We start from the raw sequence: 18291 nt of genomic DNA on the forward strand, positions 1-18291 counted from the left end.
TGACTCCCAAAAGTTTATATGTTGAAAATTACAGAAAGATGCCCAATTGTTTAGTCCAATGAAAAATCGAAACCTAGCATAGTAAGGCACGATTCCTCGAATTTTTTAACATTGCCTTATTTTAGAATTTAGAAAACATGAGTGAAATTCTAAATGAATATTCGATTATTTTGAACAAACGGGAAATTGCAACCCAACACGATAGGGCACGATTCCCCGAATTTCCAAACATCGAACCCTACCTTCGCTTTAAGGAATTTTCAAAGTACGGATGAAATTTCAAGGAATATTTGATTATTTGGACAAACAGAAAATCGAAACCCAGCACGGTTGGGCACGATTCCTTGAGTTCCCAAATATCAACCATTGTTTTTTGCTTTAAAGCTTACAAAAGGCGGACGAAATTTAAAAGGGAAATATGATTATCTAGACAAATAAAAGATCAAAACCCAACACATTAGGACACGATCCCTCGAATTTCTAAACATCAAACATCGCCTTCGTTTTAAGGCTTAGAAAACGCGCATGAAATTTTAAAGGGAAATTTGACAATTTAGACAAACGAAAGACCGAAAACCAACACATTGAGGTACAATCTCTCGAATTTCTAAACATCAAACATTACTTTCGTTTTATAAAGTCGACTCAAAATACATTAATTTGACTTGAAATAAAGTAAAATCGTTAATTGGATTAATAAGTTGAAAACTACAATGCGACAATTGTGAATGAAAGGCGAATAAACATGGAAAAATATACATGGATAGCGAACTCTATTAATGAATGAGAAAAAAAAAACAGATTAACGTACGCACAATAGTAATGAGCTCACATCCAAACAATAATAATCAAGATAATAAAAACTAAAAAACATAGCTAATCAGAATAGAACTATAACAAGTTGTCAAACATAGATAAATAAAATTAAGATAGCAACACAAAAGACTAATGTACGCTACAAAACAATAATATATGAAATAATATGAAAACAAAAAACATATAACATACAAAACAATATGGAACTAGGAACCAATATGATATAAAACAATTTAAAAACTATATGAGAAATTAAAAATGAATAACACATGCTTGAACTTGAAATAATATACATATATAAAGTAAAAACTAATAATACATGAATGATTATTAAAATAGATGTTATGAAAGAGGGAGTTTGGATCAAATAATGTACAAAATATTTTAAAAATAAAATACGTCTATTTAAAGTTGATAATATATATACAAAAAAAACTTAATAAAAATAAAATATAAAAGGGATAATAATATATGAAAGAGTTTTAAATAACAAAAATATAGAGTAAAAATTTTTTAAGAAGTAAACTATATACATAATAGATTTGAAAGGAAATATATATATATATAAATTGATTTAAAAGAAAATATATATATATAAGACAACATGAAAACAATATATATATATAATAAAAAACAATTTTAATATAAACTATATATAATAATATAAAAAAAATAATAAAAACAACTAAATGAATGAAAGATAGGTAAAACGGAATAATAAAAAGTATGTATATAAAAATATAAAAAGAGAATACATAAAAAGGAACAATCCAATTTGAAATACTAAGAAACAAAATAAAAAGAAATGATGAGAACGTAAGTAGATAAAAAAATCATTAATAAAAATTGATTAAAGATTGGAACTGTACAAATGAATAACTTGAACAACTTGAAATAATATAAAATTTGAAGGATAAATAGATATACATATAATATCGAATTTAAAAGTAAAGATAATCAACAATAGTTAAAATAATATTAAATTTAAATAGTTTAAAGTAGAAGAATAATAAATTGATAAATCAAATATAAATAACATTGAATCTAAATATTTTAAAAGTAAACGAAGAATGAGCAAATAAATAAATAAATATCACTATTATTAAATTTAAGTATGTAAAATAATGAATAAATAGCGAAGTTAAATAAATTAGGATTTAATCGAAATCAAAACAAAATTAAAAGAAAAAAACGGAATAAAATAAAATATCAGGCCCAAATTATGAAACATGAATGAGATGGGGGGCCAAATGGGGCAATATCCCCGTCCCCCAAAACGCATAACTTCAATAGGGACTGAATCTGAATACTGCAAAAATTACAGGGCAAAAATCAAAAGAAAAGAAAAAAGGAACAAGGCCGAATTGCGACAGACCACAAAAGCGGAGGGACCGAATCATAAATATCCCATTAAAGCGGAAACACGCGGGTCTTGGCATGGAGTGGGTCGGGTCGCGAGTCTGGCGCCTAAACGGCGCCGTTTAGCCTCCAGAACCAAGGCACAAAAACGGTGCCGTTTTATGTACAGTATAAATCTGAAATTTTTTTACAAAATTGCATTTGGCCCTTGATTTTTTCTTCTCAATAGCAGAATACTCCTTTTTGCTCTTCTAGGGTTTTGACTCAAACAAAACACGCCGTCGTCGGACCACCACTATATCCGGTGGTCGGTAACGCGCGAAAGGCTCCCATTTCAGACGAAGAACCCGATCGACCAAGGCTAAACATTGAGGTAAGTACCCTTTTTCTTTTTATTTTTCTTGTACCGTAAATAAAGATAATGGGAAAAGAAGAAACAAATCTAAATCGAAGAAAAGCTAGATTTAAAAAAAAAATCACCTTTTGCAAATTTGCTTCCTCTTTATTTCTATATTTTTTGTGTTTCATACAAATTGTTTTTTTTTCTTTTAAAAAATCCTCCCTCTTACAATACAATCGGTTTTCCCCTCTTATAACCAAATAATCTCTATTATTTTATTTTTGCTCCTCTTTCGTTGTCCTTCTGCGTTGTTGCCTCTGTTGTCTTTTTGTTTTACTTGTTGCTTTGGTTTTGCAAGTGTCAGAAGAGTTGGTGGTACGGGCGATGAGACAGGGGCCGACATACACGTGGAGGGCAGAGTGGCGCAAAAGGGGGAAGACCCTAGGGTTTCTGGAAATTTGTTTAAGTTATGGGTTAGGGTCTAGGTTAGTTTTTGGGACATAAAGTATTTGGGCCTTGTAAATGGACTTGTAATTGGACCGTTTAATTTTTATTTGGTTTATTTTTATTTAGTGGGCCCGGGTAAAAATGGGCTTTTACACTATTGTTTGTGTATTAATTTTTATTATAATTTTTTAAAATAAAAAATATTTGTTTATTATTAATAAACATTTTAAAATTATTGACGAATATGTTTGTAAATCGAGAATAGATTGAAGAGAGGAGACAGCAAGGCTAGTGTCAATTATTGCAACAGTGAGAAAAAAAAATGAGAGAAAGATTTGGTGTTCTGAGAAAGAAGCTTGATTAAGGAATGAAGAGGAATAGAAATAGAGAAATAAAAAGAGGTTGGTTGGATGGAGCAAGTGTACAAGGTAAGTTTGATTGTTCATTCGGTGGAAGGGCAGGGATGGAGCAATTTATGGACCCAGGTTTTCACTCCAAAAAGCGCCATTTCCCTGCAGTGAGAGATCCCAGTTCCTGACGTCGGACACTAGCACTATATTTGTATCGCTACATACTCTCCAACCAATCTTTACATCTCAATCTCAATTAAGTATGAAAATCATCTCTTTGTTTGTTTCTCACGAATTACTTGATTTTTTGCTAGTATTGGCAATGAGTGCCAGTCTCTGAAATCAATTTCCTTTGATTTCAGCTTTCGCTATTCTTGCCTGTTATGTGTTTGTCATAAGTTCTCAACTAGAAGACTATAAAAAGCTACTTCAAAATGCCGATTCCTACCCTCAAAACCATATTAAAACACCAAAATCAGTGTCGGGTCATTGGTAGTCGATTCAAAACATCTTCTGTCCAGTATGTAGCATCAAGATTTAGGGACCCTACGTTTGAGAAACTGATGGACAAATACAAAAACCTTCTCAAAGTCATTGCAATACAAGATCTTATCCTTGCAAATCCCACCAATAACCCTCCTTCCGTCTCCCTTGATTTCCTTTCTAGGCTTTCTCAAAAGCTACATTTAAACCGTGGTGCTGCTTCTTTTCTCCGTAAATACCCTCATATTTTCCACATTTTCTATGATCCCAATAAGTTCCAGACTTTCTGTAGATTGACTGATGCTGCTATGCGTGTTTCCCGACAAGAGGCAGAAGCTATCAATGCTTCTTTGGATGTTGTTGTTGACCGTTTAGTTAGGCTTTTGTCAATGTCGACAACTAAATCGTTGCCACTCCGCGCTGTTTTCAAAGTTTGGAGGGAACTTGGGTTGCCTGATGATTTTGAGGACTCAATCATATCTGGAAATTCTCACATATTCAAGCTTGTTGATGCTCATGAACCTAATACTCATATTTTGATGCTGACTGATGAAATGCGTGATAAGAGGTTTGTAGCTTGTGTTGAGAATTGGCGAGTTATGGAGTGCTGTAGGGAAAACAGCGCCGTTGATAGAACCGAAATTCGGTATAGTTTTAAACATAGCTATCCACCAGGGATGAGGTTGGTCAGGGATTTCAAGGCAAAGGTTAAGGAATGGCAAAGGTTGCCATATGTGGGGCCTTATGAGGAGATGGGAGAAAAGAAGAGGTCTAAGGCAGGAATAATGGGATTAGAAAAACGGGCAGTGGCGATAGTACATGAGTTCTTGAGCTTGACAGTGGAGCGGATGGTGGAGGTGGAGAAGATTAGCCATTTTAGGAAATCATTGGCCATTGATTTGAACATAAGGGATTTGTTCCTGGACCACCCGGGGATGTTTTATTTGTCAACCAAGGGAAAAAGACACACTGTTTTTCTTAGAGAAGGATATGAAAGGGGGTGTTTGATTGACCCAAATCCAGTCTATAATGCAAGGAGAAAACTTCTAGATCTAGTTGTGCTGGGACGCCATGCCATGTTAATCAACAATGAATCAAGGTCAGTGGAAAATTGTCAGACTCAGAAACCTTGTTTACAAGATGAGGGTAGGGATGAAAGTATTTAGTTCTTCATTTTTAAATCCCTGTTTTCTTATTCTTCCTCATGCACTTCGGCTCTAACATGTTTGTGAACTTTGGGCTTTGTCTAGTAACTTTGAGCGTGTCCTATATTTTTTTGACTTTAATCACCTAATATCATCTCTGTTCTTTTTCAATGCAATGCCTAGAACAACTTATAACCCTCCCTAATTATTAAATAGGGAAAAAGACACACTGTTTTTCTTAGAGAAGGATATGAAAGGGGGTGTTTGATTGACCCAAATCCAGTCTATAATGCAAGGAGAAAACTTCTAGATCTAGTTGTGCTGGGACGCCATGCCATGTTAATCAACAATGAATCAAGGTCAGTGGAAAATTGTCAGACTCAGAAACCTGGTTTACTAGATGAGGGTAGGGATGAAAGTATTTAGTTCTTCATTTTTAAATCCCTGTTTTCTTATTCTTCCTCATGCACTTCGGCTCTAACATGTTTGTGAACTTTGGGCTTTGTCTAGTAACTTTGAGCGTGTCCTATATTTTTTTGACTTTAATCACCTAATATCATCTCTGTTCTTTTTCTATGCAATGCCTAGAACAACTTATAACCCTCCCTAATTATTAAATAGGAGGACAATGTGTTTTGATGCACTCGACCCCACATTCTCTTATACTGCTAATAATATTGATACCAATCGAATTAAGATTCAATTAGCTTTAGGCTATTATTTTTAAATGCATACTTATAGAGTTTTAATTAGTTTATATGAATTTCAAAAAGCATAAAAATTAGTTGACATAAGTAAAAAAAAAATTATTTTATCACAAATCTTTTAGTTATAAAAGAATACATGAATATATATAGAGTTTTTTAAGTTGATTAATTAAAATGGATCTAATTGTCAAGTTTAAATATAAAAGTACAAAATATCCAAATAAATGTGATTGCCATGTTATGGGTCAAACATTATATCATCCCTATTTATAAAAAAGTGTATTTTATTATAACATTTTAAAACAAAAAGTAGATATAAAAACTAAAATAGTTTGCAAGATTAGAACTTCTACTTTTTTGGAGCAATTAAATAGAAATTCAAAGCAAGAAGATAGAAAATTTTTACTTTTTTGTTCTCTCAATTCTTCTATCATCAATGATATTTTTCTTGATTTTCCCTATGGTGCTTTAAATATAATTGTAATTGGTTTTTTATATTTTCTGGATATTTCATGCCAAAGATGGAGTTGAAAAATAGAGGAGAATGTTTGCGAGGTTATGGCAGTTTTTTTGGTCAAGGAAGGAACTAGGATTCATTCAAAGTTTTACAGACTGTTGGATACATAGGTATTCTCTGAGAATTCGCAGCAATCAAAGAGTCCGGGGGAGAAATAAAATTAAGCATGTGAGGTTGAAAGCTAGTCCGAAATCCAGCATTTTTTCTGTATTAGCTCGCTTCCTGCATAATGTTCCTTCCCTGTGTGAAAGCGTCTTGAAAATGAGTAGTCCAGTGGCTGCTGTCCTTTGGGTATTAAAGTGATGTCAAGAAATTTAAACAAGACCACAATATCTCAATAATAATGCTGATAGAAGAAACTCCATTTGGCATCAAATCCCCGGTGCTGGGTAGTGTTGCTCTGAATCACCAATTGCTGGTTCATCATAGATGCAAATGCTCCTGCTCCTCTATATCCTCAACTTGACTCCTAATTTTCACCGCACGCTACTTTCTGCTCCACCTTAACTCTTCCTTTACTATTCGTTTTATGTAGTACATCACCAATCTGGCATAAGATTGGGAGGCCTTTGCAATGGCTATGATCCGCGGCAGATGTAAGAGTCAAGGCTTAGGAAATTGCTGCAGACCATGTCGATTAGTAAAAAAAGCTCCAGCCAGTCTACCTGTGGGTTATTGGAAGGAATTTCCACTAATCTACGTTACAATATGGAAACCGAAACCCGAAACTTAAACTAAATTAAATTGATTTTTTGGTAATAATCAATTTTTATATTTACACATTTATTTTTTATTCGAAAAATGAAAAACTCGATTTCCTCGATTCAATTCCAAACTGAAAGGATAGACTTCCTAATATTTGGTCCCAAACAGCCTCTCTTTTACCATAATACGCAAAAGACAAAAGTATGACATTTATTTCATTGATGAGACAAAATTTAATAGTAAATAAGTTGAATGAATCTTGTCTGGCTTACGTTAAAAGTCTTCACATTTCATCATTCCCCATGTTTGTCTTGTCTTTATTTAATCTTATTTTATATTTTAAATGTATATTTACTAATAAAACTAAGGGTAATGTATACTGAAAAATCATGCTATTGTTTTAGGTTTACATACAACTACATTGATCTTAGTAAAGGGTGCTTTAGATGCGCGCAGTTCCAAGTTAATGCTGGATAAAAAAGATTTCAATTATAGTTTTTCTTGCGATGGTCCGGGGCGAGGGGGTACTTGTGATATTTCGACGTGGGACATATTTTATTTGGCGGTTTTCTAGATGTTAAATACCATTGGATGGGTTACTTTTTATTGGCATTGGAAACACATCACATTATGGCAAAATAGGTCCCTTTCTGCCTAAGAATTCCCGCTAAAAATATTCATGTCACTCAACTTTGATTAAAATTAAAAAATAATTACTAAACTATGAAAAGTAACAATTCAATCACTAAACTCTACGAAAATAATAAAACAATTACTAATGTTATTGAAAAATAACAAATCAATCACCCACTAATATTTTTTGTTACAAGTCTAACGGGACAGGTGACGTGACCCGTTAACTAGCTAACGTGACTAGTTAATTAGCCATGTTGGACATGAGCAACTGAAGGGACATAATTTTTTGGGGAAAAGAGACGAGTAGAAAAAAAAAGAAGAAAAAGGAAAGATTGAAATTTGGGAAAAGGGTTCTAGAAGAGCTTTTTAAGCTATTGAAAACATCATTCATGGCAATAACGATCATCTTTCATCTTTTGTTTATGTTTTCATTAAAGCACCAAAGAGTTGTCTCAAGTTTTTACTCTCTCACTGTCTTATTCTTTTTGTTAGGGGTCAACTCGTATAATTAACGAAACAGTAACAGTGGAGAAGAACGAACACAAATATTTTACGTGGGAACCCTCAAAGAGAGAAAAACCACGGGCAAATGAGGTTTTGACTTTTCACTAAATGAGTAAACAAACGAGAATACAATATAGATAAAATAAACTTAAATGTACCAAAAGTAGAAACCCAAACCTCGAAACAAAATCCTAACTCGGGAACAAAATTCTCTCTATAGTTACCACTAAAAACTCTCCCCAAACTCATATGCGACTACATTTTGTGGCCCGTAAAGAAAAGTCATTCCTGATTGTCATATATAAATAAGAATACAATGACCTCTTTAAATAGGCTTTAGATTAAAGTTCTAATCATACCAAAATATCCCTAGAATAATTAGAGTTCAATTGGGAGAAGCAGTCCTGCTCGAAGTCTAAATGTCTCATGCATGCTCTCCTATTTGGCCACTTATGCATGTTCTCCTATTTGTCAGCCACGTTTTAGACTTCAAGCAAGACTGCTTCTCCCAATTGGACTCTGATTATTCCAGAGATATTTTAGTATGATTAGAACTCTAATCTAAAGCCTATTTAAAGAGGTCATTGTATCCCTATTTAGATACGCTAATCAACAATGAATTTTCTTTATAAACAATATGTAATTGCATATGAGTTTGGGGAGAGTTTTTTGTGGTAACTATGGAGATAATTTTTTTTTGGGTTAGGGTTTTGTTTCGGGGTTTTTTTAGTACATTTAGGTTTATTTTCTCCATATTATATTCCCATTTGTTTACTTATTTAGTGAAAAGCCAAAGCCTCCTTTGCTTTTGGTTTTTCCCTCTTTGAGGGTTTTCCACATAAAATATTTGTGTTCTTTCTTCTCCACTTTTACTATTTCGTTGACTATGCGGGTCGGTCCCCAACACTTTTTCTCCTACTGGTACTACCAGTTATTGTAAAACAATTTTTTCCCAACCATTTGTAATAGCTCGTTTTTTAGTGGTGTCGGAAACAGTGGTTTCGAGGCCACTAAATCTGACGAGTAAGTTCATAAATATTATTGTTCAATATTTACAGTTAAATGCGACTTTAAAATTTTTTTTGATTTGATAATTTATGTTATTTAAGCGATTTATTAAGTTCAAGTGGTAAGACCCTAGGGTTAAGTGATTTTAGAAAATGATGTATCTAAACCTCGTTTCTATAAACCGAGCCACAAATATTTATAAAAATATTTACGAGTTTCATTAAGGTGGTATTAAAGTTTCGTTGAAAAATTTTAATGTTTCGATAGTTAATTAATTAAAAAGGACTACATCGTAAAAGATGTAAAATTTAATCACTATTTGATTTGAGTGATTAAATGGTTAATTGAATAAATAAAAAAGGGACCATAATGGTAATTAAACCATGGTTAAAGTTTCCAAGCGGTGGTGTCATGAAATCCACTAACTTTTGTATTATTTGCTCTTTTAGTCCTAATTAGTTTAGGATTAAATTATAAATAAGTTTATTTAGTTATAATTTAATTTAATTGAATAAATTATTGTGTAATTGAACCTTCCTTAGATGGTAATTATGTCATATATTTATGTAATGGACAATTATGGACGTGTGTTAGTGATATTATAAATGTATTTACCAAGTTTAAAATGGTAATTTGATAAATTAATTAAATTCAAATAAAACCAAAATATTTTATCATATTTTATTGTGTCTTCTTCACCGAATGTGGAAGGAGAAAAACTCCATGGAAGACTTTGAAGCTTTGGCTTTGGAAGGAGAAAAACCTTTGATTTTGAAACTGTTACAGATAGTGAAAGTTGCCATTGATGAATCCAGATGGTTTTAGTTATTAAATGATGAATTTGAGATGTTGGTTAATATTTAAAAGTATTTTGTTAAGTAAATTTGATGAATTTTCTAATTAAGGACTAAATTGTTAAAATAGTAAAAGTACAAGGATTTGATGTCAAATTGTTGCAATAATGTGTTGTATTGGATTCCATGAGTATTCAGCTAGGCTCAATTTTGGGTAAAAATGGTTAATTTGCATGTTTTGGGCTTAGGAACTAAATTGAATAAAAGTAAAAATTTAGGGGTAATTTTGTAAAAATATAAAAAAAGACTGAATTGCATAAAATTGATTGTTTTACTGTCTAAATTAATAGATTGAATAAAATTATTAATTTAGATCAAGATCGAGTGGAAAGTCGAGGAGAATGAAAAATTACCAAAATGCCCTTAAACTTTGTCATTTCTGTGATTTGGCCAGGTAAGTTCGTACGGTTAAAAATGTAATATTTATTTAAATTGATGAATGGTATAACATGATGTATATATTTATATATATTCCATTGTTGGAAATGAATCATTATCTGGGTTATAATATTAAATTTTGATGTTTGTTTTGAATTGAACATGGGATAAAGTACATTCGTGTTTTGGTGTATTACGGGGGTTCGGAGTGTTAATGGTATTGGAGTGAGATATCGACATATTACCCAAGTAAATGAGGTTTAGCATTTTTTACGAACTCTCATGTTATACTTTCTATTTGGCATGATTCGAGTGGATCAGCTTTTATGAGTTTCTATCGGTGTGTTCGAGTGGACCAGCTCTATGAGCTTCTGTTGATGATGTGCTCTTATCCGTAAGTCGTTCTTCGAATGGAAAATCTCAGTAAGGTAATCTGTTTAATGAATTGAAAGATCTGTTATTTATTGAATATTGATCTAAATATAAATAAATTCAACAGTTGAGATTGTAGATGATGCTTAGGTTTATGCTAAGTTTATAGTTACATTATATCATGTTTAATATTAATGATATACAATGAAATGGTAAATGACAAAAATGGGAACATGTTTATGTTCATGAAAAGCTGGTATGATTCAAAAGGTGTATTTTCTTATAAAATGATTTATCATGTAATTGACTCCGAATGAGTTGTATACATAGATGCACTAACTTGTGTATTGATGATGGTGACTAGGCTTATGTCAAACTTGAGATTATGATTGATGTTTATGCTTATGTTTGGTATTAGGTAAGAAAAGATAATGAAACTGTAAGTTCATTATTGAAATGTGATATGACGAAAAAGGGATTGATGAATTGAATGATATACTTATATATGAGAAATTACGTATGTTATGGATGAACTTACCTATGATGTGAATAAATGTATTAATTAGTGAGTTGATGTTGTTATTTAAGTTTATGCTTAGTAAATGGAATGGAAAGTAAGTAAATAAAATAATTCATATTTTTATGAAAAGGTTAATGATGGTTTATACTGTTTATAAAATCCTATTAAGTTAGGAATGAAAAATATATATGATGTTGATAGACTTACTCACTTATGTGTTGATGGTTATGTGGTGGAAAAATCTTGAGGTATTGGTATAGGTTTATATTTAATATATAAAGTTCATTGTTGAAATGGAATGTTATGTTTAAAGTTTATACGAGCTTACTAAACATCCATTACTTACGTAGTTGTTTTTCTCTTACTTTACAGATTATCAGAAGCTTGATCGGGTTGGAAGCTTGTCGAAGATCTATCACACTATCCAGCTATAGCATCGGTAGATTTTGACATTTTGGGTCATGGTTATAATGGCATGTATAGGTGGACTTATGTTTAAGGTTTAGTTAGTGTTGATGACTTGTAATGTTGTTTTGAAGTGTATAATTAATGGCATTTTCATACCTTAATGGTTGGTATGTTTGAGGTACTTTGATGCTAAATGATTGATGTTTATTTGGTCAAGTTGATGTAAGATTTTATGACCAAACTTGGTATGTGATGATGAGGCTTCATTGTGGTCATTTGAAGTAAGTTTTGGTATGGAAATAGGTTAGATATAAATGCCAAATGAATGATCAATTATGCATATGTTTTGGATGAATTTGATGAATTGTGTTTGAGGTGCCTAAATGGCATATTTGTTGTATGGATTTATGGCATGTTGAAAGTGGTTTTATTATGCATGTTTGGCATGTTTTGGTGTTTTGTTTGTAAATGCTTTTGGCTTGTAGGTTCAAGGTTGATTTGGGTGAAAGGAATGGCTTGAAATTGGCAAATTTATTGTCCACACGGCCTAAAACACGGGTGAGTGTATTAGCCGCGTGTTACACACAGCCACGCGACACGCCCTTGTGTCTCTTGTAGGTTTTTAAGGTTGCATTTCGAGTGTTACACGGCCTGGAACACGGGCATGTGGCTTGGCCATATGGTTCAAGTAAGTGAGTTTCATGGGCACAGACATGGGTTGGGACAGGCTGGGACACGATCGTGTGTCCCTATTTTGATTGTTACATAGCCTGAGACACGGGCATGTGTCTCAGCCATGTGAGTCACACGGCCTAGCCATATGGCCGTGTGACCCCTGTAGTCTAAATTTTTCTAAATTTTTCTTAAACTTTCCAAATATTTTTGATTTAGTCCCTGATTGTTTCTATTATATTTTTAAGGCCTTGAAGGCTCGATTAAGGGAAACTATGAATGTATTTAAATGAAATTATATTACATTTGGATTAATGTATGAATTGAATGGTTTACTGTTTTGTTTGCTAGATAATGCTCCGTAACCCTGTTTCGATGACGGATACGGGTTAGGGGTGTTACAATCCTATCATTGAGCCCCGTTTCAACAAACCCAAGAGCAAAAAAGAAGGAAATAACAATCAATCAAATCTCTTTGTTGGTGAAGGCATTAAGGACAGTGGTAAACGACAGCGTTTTGGTGACGATGGAAGTCGTAAGGCCGAAGAAAGCCAATGCTAAGATGGGTAAAGGGCTTAAAACCATACCGGTGATTGTTGATAAAAAGATAGTAAAGAGTTGCCAAGCTTGGAGTGTTATTTTGACGGGTATGAGGATTAGGAAACAAAAAAAAAGGCCTATTGAAATTGAGATGAGGAAAGGGAGGAGTTTAGTTCCTTGCAGTGATAGAGGAGGAGAAAGTGTTGTTTGAAGTGATGGGTCGTTGTCGTTTTGAGAAGTGGCATGGGTAAGGAAAAGTAAAGGGTTTCTTCATTTGGGAAGAAGGGAAAACAAGATAGAACTAATAGGGGACTGGAAGGCAAGGGATGAAGAAGATAGTTGGAAAATGGATGGTGAGGACAATTTAGATATGGGTTTAGAGCTAAAATAGGGGGAACCGTCAGGGTTAAGTGAGAAATGAGTGGTGGTGGCGGTGACAACGATGAAAGAGCAGTAGAGGGCTAAACTCTCCATTGTTTGGATGTTGAGAAAATCAATAGAGAAAATGAAAAAGAAAACTCAAATCAACAGTGGGTATCTCCATTTCTTCTATTCTTCTTCTTCTTCTTTTTCTTCTGCTTCTTTTTCTTCCATTAGCTCTTAAATTGGGTTTCCATGTGGCTAATTAACGTGCCACATTAGCGTCTTCGTTACGTCTGTAACGGAAAATGTCTATTAGTGACTACTTTGTTATTTTTGTAAAGTTTAGTGACTGAGTTGTCACTTTTCAAAATTTAGTGACTACTTTATTATTTTAATAAAAGTTAGTGATTGGCAATATACTTTATCCTAAAAATAATTATCAAAATATCTTAGGGGAAAAGTGTTCAACTTTTTTATCTCTTTCTCCTATAATTGGTCAAATTTTTACGTATTACACTTTCTTGTTTTGTTTTGGTCGAAACTTGTTTTCTATTCGCTTTTCATGAATTCTACATTTTTCTTACAACCAGAGTTCTGCTAAAGGTTTGTTGGTTTTCTAAATAAGGTTAAAATATGCCTATAGACACGGTGCTTTTCAAAAATTAGGAATTTAATTTTTGTATTTGTATTTTCGAGAATTTAGTCTTTTTATTTTTCATATTTTAAAATTTAATTCCAACTATTAATATTATTAATTTTTTTGATAAATTCAGATTAATTATAACTTCCTTTTAATTACATGGCTACCAAGTGAATAGTCTTTTTTTTTTCAAAATGTTACAACAACAAACTCAACAAAAAAATAACAATTGGACTTAAATTTTAAAATCTGAAAAGTAAAGCGACTAAATTTCTTAAAAATACAAGCACATTGACTAAATTCTGGATTTTTTAAAAATATAGGGACTATAAGCCCATTTTAACCTTTAAATAAATTTGTTTTCCAATCTCATTTCTTAATTATTTTTATATATATATTCATAATTTCAAATATCCAATGGATTTTCTAAACAAATAGTTTGACCATAAACCTGGTTTAGTGTGAAAAATGCAGAATAAAACGTGAATTATATAAATTTTATTTTTCAACACTCAAGCTGTGAGATATATCACGTGGACAGGATGGCAGGTAATCCACTTTTTAAACCGAAAAGTGTTAATTATTTCATTAGTGGAATCCAGATTTTGCTATTGTATATTTAAAATATTTAAAAATAAATAACAAAGTATGTGGTTTTTTTTTTAATAATAATAGCCGATTGAATTTATTAAGAAATAGAGAGTAAGTTATTAGAAACAAAACCTTAAAAGACCGACAGTAGACTGTCTTTTTAAATTTTAATACAATTTTTGTTTAAAAATGACTTTTTTTTTGTTAAATAACATAAATAATTGACGTCAAACAATTATTATATTCAACACAAATTTAAATAATCTATTATTGTCCTTGGAATATGGCAAAGCAGGATTGAAGGATGAAGATACATAGAGAATGGTGGGAACTAACATTCCCAGAGCAGACAAGTTTGAAGAAAGACATAGAAAGACATGCATGCTTGAATGTAAGAAAGTTGGTGCAGCTAACAATCTCATAAACTCCCCACTTATTTTACTTCTTTATTCTCACACCACAAAGTACAACCCTAGCTTGGTCAACAAGTTATTGGCCATGTTTTCAACAAATCTATTTCATTTTTCCTTCAATAAGATATAATGTATTCTTTCAATGATCATTGACTGCTGCAAAAGTCTAAAAACCCCATGAATTCATGGTTGTTTATCATTCCAATGGTTGTTTCAATGCCAATCACCCCTGTTATCAACAAAAACATCAGTTTTATCAAATTATGAATTTTGACATCAAATTTACAGTAGAATGCCTTCATACCCATTGTGAGAGCACTTGCAAAGATGACACCAGATAGGATGAATACAATAATGGAAGCTCTTCTTAGGATTAATATAATTTTTCTTACGAGATACTGTCCCCAAAAGCCAGCCAAAATCGATACTCCCATCAAATACAATGCTGCATATATATAAAAGAAGGGGAAATTTGGTTCATATTTTAAGGTTGAAATTTCAATCTTTTTGGTAGAAGAAAGTGTTGATGACTTACCATAAGGGATTGGGAACCTTTTGAGCAAATAGAATTCCACTACGGATAAGGATGATGAGAACATCATCACAAATGTCGCTGTTGCACTTGCCACCTGTTTCATTAATATCCTTGCCATTTATTCATCTATGTAAAGATTGGATATTGACTGGTAAAGTGGTGATCTGGTTAGCAGAAAAATGACTTTTCTGTGATTATGTTGATTTTTCTTGAGTTTAACCAAGAAAATGATAAAAGTTACCTGTGGAATGACACCAATCTCCAGGAGCAGAGGACCCAAAATGAAGCCTCCACCTGAACCAAGCAACCCACCGACGGTGCCACCCAAGATGCCGCACAGTGCGCAAAATGTAATGTTCAATGTACTCCATTGAATCGAAGCTTCACAAATGGATTCAGTGTTCCCTGTCATCATTCTCTTCCTGTTTTCTCTCCACAATTTCATTGCTTCATATCCAAAAACCAATACTGCTATGGGAAACTTAAACACAACACCGACATATAAATTTTGTGTCAATGAATGAATCAGTGAAATAATCTGTATCAAACAAGGGTTTTACTTTTACCTGTAAGCAAAACAGCACCCAATACAACGTGGTACATGGAACCAAATCATTCTGCAAAAAAAATGGTCAAAAAAAAAAACATAAATCATGAAAAGTCCAGTGATACACATGGAAGAATGTATAGATTATAGATTGTTAACTTGCCTTGATGACTTGAATAAGTGTGAAAAGGAACCAAACAGTAGTCAATACCAAAAGCCTTTTCCACCTTAGATTCAAACATAATATTTCCTAATATGAATAAGAAGTTGGTTATGGATGGTATCAACATGCCATATGATTATAGAAAATTAATCAAATTATAAAAGCCTTGTTTTACTAACCAGTGTTGATTTCTCTTCTCTTGGGACCAATGGTTCGTACTCTGCATCTATCAGCACTGAAAAAACCACAATAAATGTAAAAAAAAAGGTAAATATCTTTACATTTAGAGTGTCATAAATAATGGCATAGCCTGTGTAACTTACGTTCACCCCTGGAATTAACTGTTCCTTGTTGCCTGGTGAGTTCTTTCTGCAAAATTACAAATTAAAACCAGAAAACAAAAAAGGGGTTAATTAAAATAATAGAAATTTTATATTGTAAATGTATAAAGTTGACGTAGAGTCAAATGGTTGAAATATACCTTCAAAATTGTTTCTTCCTTCCACATTTCAATGCCCTTGTAGAAAGATCTTGAAGAGGTGCCAATGAAGAGTATGATGATGAGCACAGTAATGAGCCAATAAGGGAAAACAACACTCAAGGAAACTCCAACAGTGATACCAAGCATCAACATAGGCTGAAAGAGAAGAGCCAACTCATAATCAATAATGGGCACTTCTTTTGTTGGATGTTGCACTCGGACATTGTACCAAACAGATGCTGCGGATGCCCCCATTATCATGCCTACGTTATTACCAAAATCAAAACAATAAACAACCCTGTTTGGACATAGCAGCAGCAGATTTGTTGGGGGGGGGGGAGGAAGGAAATTTACATTTGGAAATAGCAGCAGCAGATTTGGTATCAAATCCCACAATCAAAGTCAGCATTGGAACAAAAATACCGCCGCCTCCAACGCCACCTACAGTTCCACATGCTGATCCCACAAATCCTATCACTGTTGCCAGTACAAGCCTCCAGTTAAACTCCAATTCCTGCCAGCCAAACGGAAAAAATAAAAAAAAACATCATTGAAGGCCTGAATATAGATAATTTAGACAGAAAGAAAAATGTGTACTTACAGGCCAAACTTCTACAGTTGTTAAGTGTGGGGTGTTGAAAAGAGTTGAGTTATGGTCCATGGTAGTGTTGTTGATGAACAGCAAAGATAGAATGGCTGCTGAGAAACCTGTCAGCAGATATAAAACGAATCCTTTGGTACCCATTGCAAAACCGCGATACCAAATCAGAATCCCAGAAGTGAAGAAGAAACAACAACTGAAGTTCTGGTTTTGTAGGAGAAGAACAACTTGGTATACGTTACTTTTTGTTGTGTTTTTTTTTTGAAAAAAAGATAATAAAAAAAATTAGAAAAGAAAAGAAACGCTGATTGGAAAATTAAGAAAAAATAAAAAAAACTGATACAGATATAAGAGGAGAAAATTGCAGTGATGTATGTTTTTATAGAGTGAGAGAGTGGGGGTGAAAGGTGACTTCAAAGACTCTCATTCATTCACATGCATGTCATATTTGACAACTTGTCCAAACAGCACCTATAGAAATTAATACATATTAATTGATTTTGGTTTATTTCTTTTTCAGTCCTAACTCAACAGATGCATTCTTTCATTTAATATCTTTTTTTTTTCTTGAGATGTAAATTAAATAACTAATTTAGGAAGATTTAGGATATTAAAAATCAATCAATTAATTTCATTTATTTTGATTGATTATTATTCTTTTTAATTTTCTTTCTAAAATTACCTTTTCATATTGAATATTCATTTATTGAAATTAATTTGATTTTATCTTTTCATTAAAAAAAATATTATTGTTTGATAAATTTAAAAAATATTAAGTGTAAGAAAAATTAAGTATGGAATATAGATTATAAAATCTATTAGATATGCTAATTATCACATTTAAGATGTTTTTTAATTATAATTTGGGATAAATTTTAAAATTATACATGAATTTTAATTTAATGTGCAATTTGATACATAAATTTTAATTTGGTGTAATTATACATATGAAACTTTGATTGTGGTTCAAATGTATACATGAAACTTTAATTTTGATTCAATCATACACATTCAAATAAATAAATATATCAATTTATTTTTATATTGGGTAAATATAATTACTTGTGTATGTAATATATAAACATAAAATGAAGCTATATCAATAATTGTGTTAATAATTTGTGAGAATTGGATCAAATCAAAATTTCATGTATAAAATTACATATTGGACCAAAGTTGATATATAATTTTGAGAA

The 18291-nt window shown here is 32.2% G+C and overlaps 2 protein-coding genes across 9 annotated transcripts; one reads left to right on the plus strand and one right to left on the minus strand.

The window, feature by feature from the left end:
- Nucleotides 1–2372: 2372 nt before the first annotated feature.
- On the plus strand, nucleotides 2373–6926 carry LOC107948533 (protein ROOT PRIMORDIUM DEFECTIVE 1). Of its 8 annotated transcripts, none has more exons than XR_005925651.1 (4): nucleotides 2381–2548; nucleotides 2874–4941; nucleotides 5157–5299; nucleotides 6169–6926. XR_005925651.1 is itself a non-coding variant. In XM_041111356.1 (4 exons), the coding sequence occupies exons 2-4, from the start codon at nucleotides 3747–3749 to the stop codon at nucleotides 6176–6178; spliced, it is 1158 nt and encodes a 385-aa protein (XP_040967290.1). In that variant the 5' UTR covers nucleotides 2381–2548; nucleotides 2874–3746; the 3' UTR covers nucleotides 6179–6926. The 8 variants fall into 8 exon arrangements, 6 of the variants coding, with proteins under 6 accessions (XP_040967285.1, XP_040967286.1, XP_040967290.1 ...); XR_005925652.1 differs by having other exon boundaries at nucleotides 2874–4894; XM_041111356.1 differs by having other exon boundaries at nucleotides 2874–4795; nucleotides 5201–5299.
- Nucleotides 6927–14773: 7847 nt separating this feature from the next.
- On the minus strand, nucleotides 14774–17557 carry LOC107948534 (sulfite exporter TauE/SafE family protein 4). The gene is made up of 11 exons (XM_016883117.2): nucleotides 17096–17557; nucleotides 16849–17008; nucleotides 16495–16757; nucleotides 16337–16382; nucleotides 16193–16248; nucleotides 16014–16100; nucleotides 15870–15920; nucleotides 15545–15784; nucleotides 15304–15397; nucleotides 15073–15213; nucleotides 14774–14997 (listed from the first exon to the last, which is right to left on the minus strand). The coding sequence occupies exons 1-11, from the start codon at nucleotides 17237–17239 to the stop codon at nucleotides 14915–14917; spliced, it is 1365 nt and encodes a 454-aa protein (XP_016738606.2). The 5' UTR covers nucleotides 17240–17557; the 3' UTR covers nucleotides 14774–14914.
- Nucleotides 17558–18291: the final 734 nt, after the last annotated feature.

This window comes from Gossypium hirsutum, chromosome A04 (genome assembly GCF_007990345.1).
Source record: "Gossypium hirsutum isolate 1008001.06 chromosome A04, Gossypium_hirsutum_v2.1, whole genome shotgun sequence".
Classification (NCBI taxonomy): Eukaryota; Viridiplantae; Streptophyta; class Magnoliopsida; order Malvales; family Malvaceae; genus Gossypium; species Gossypium hirsutum.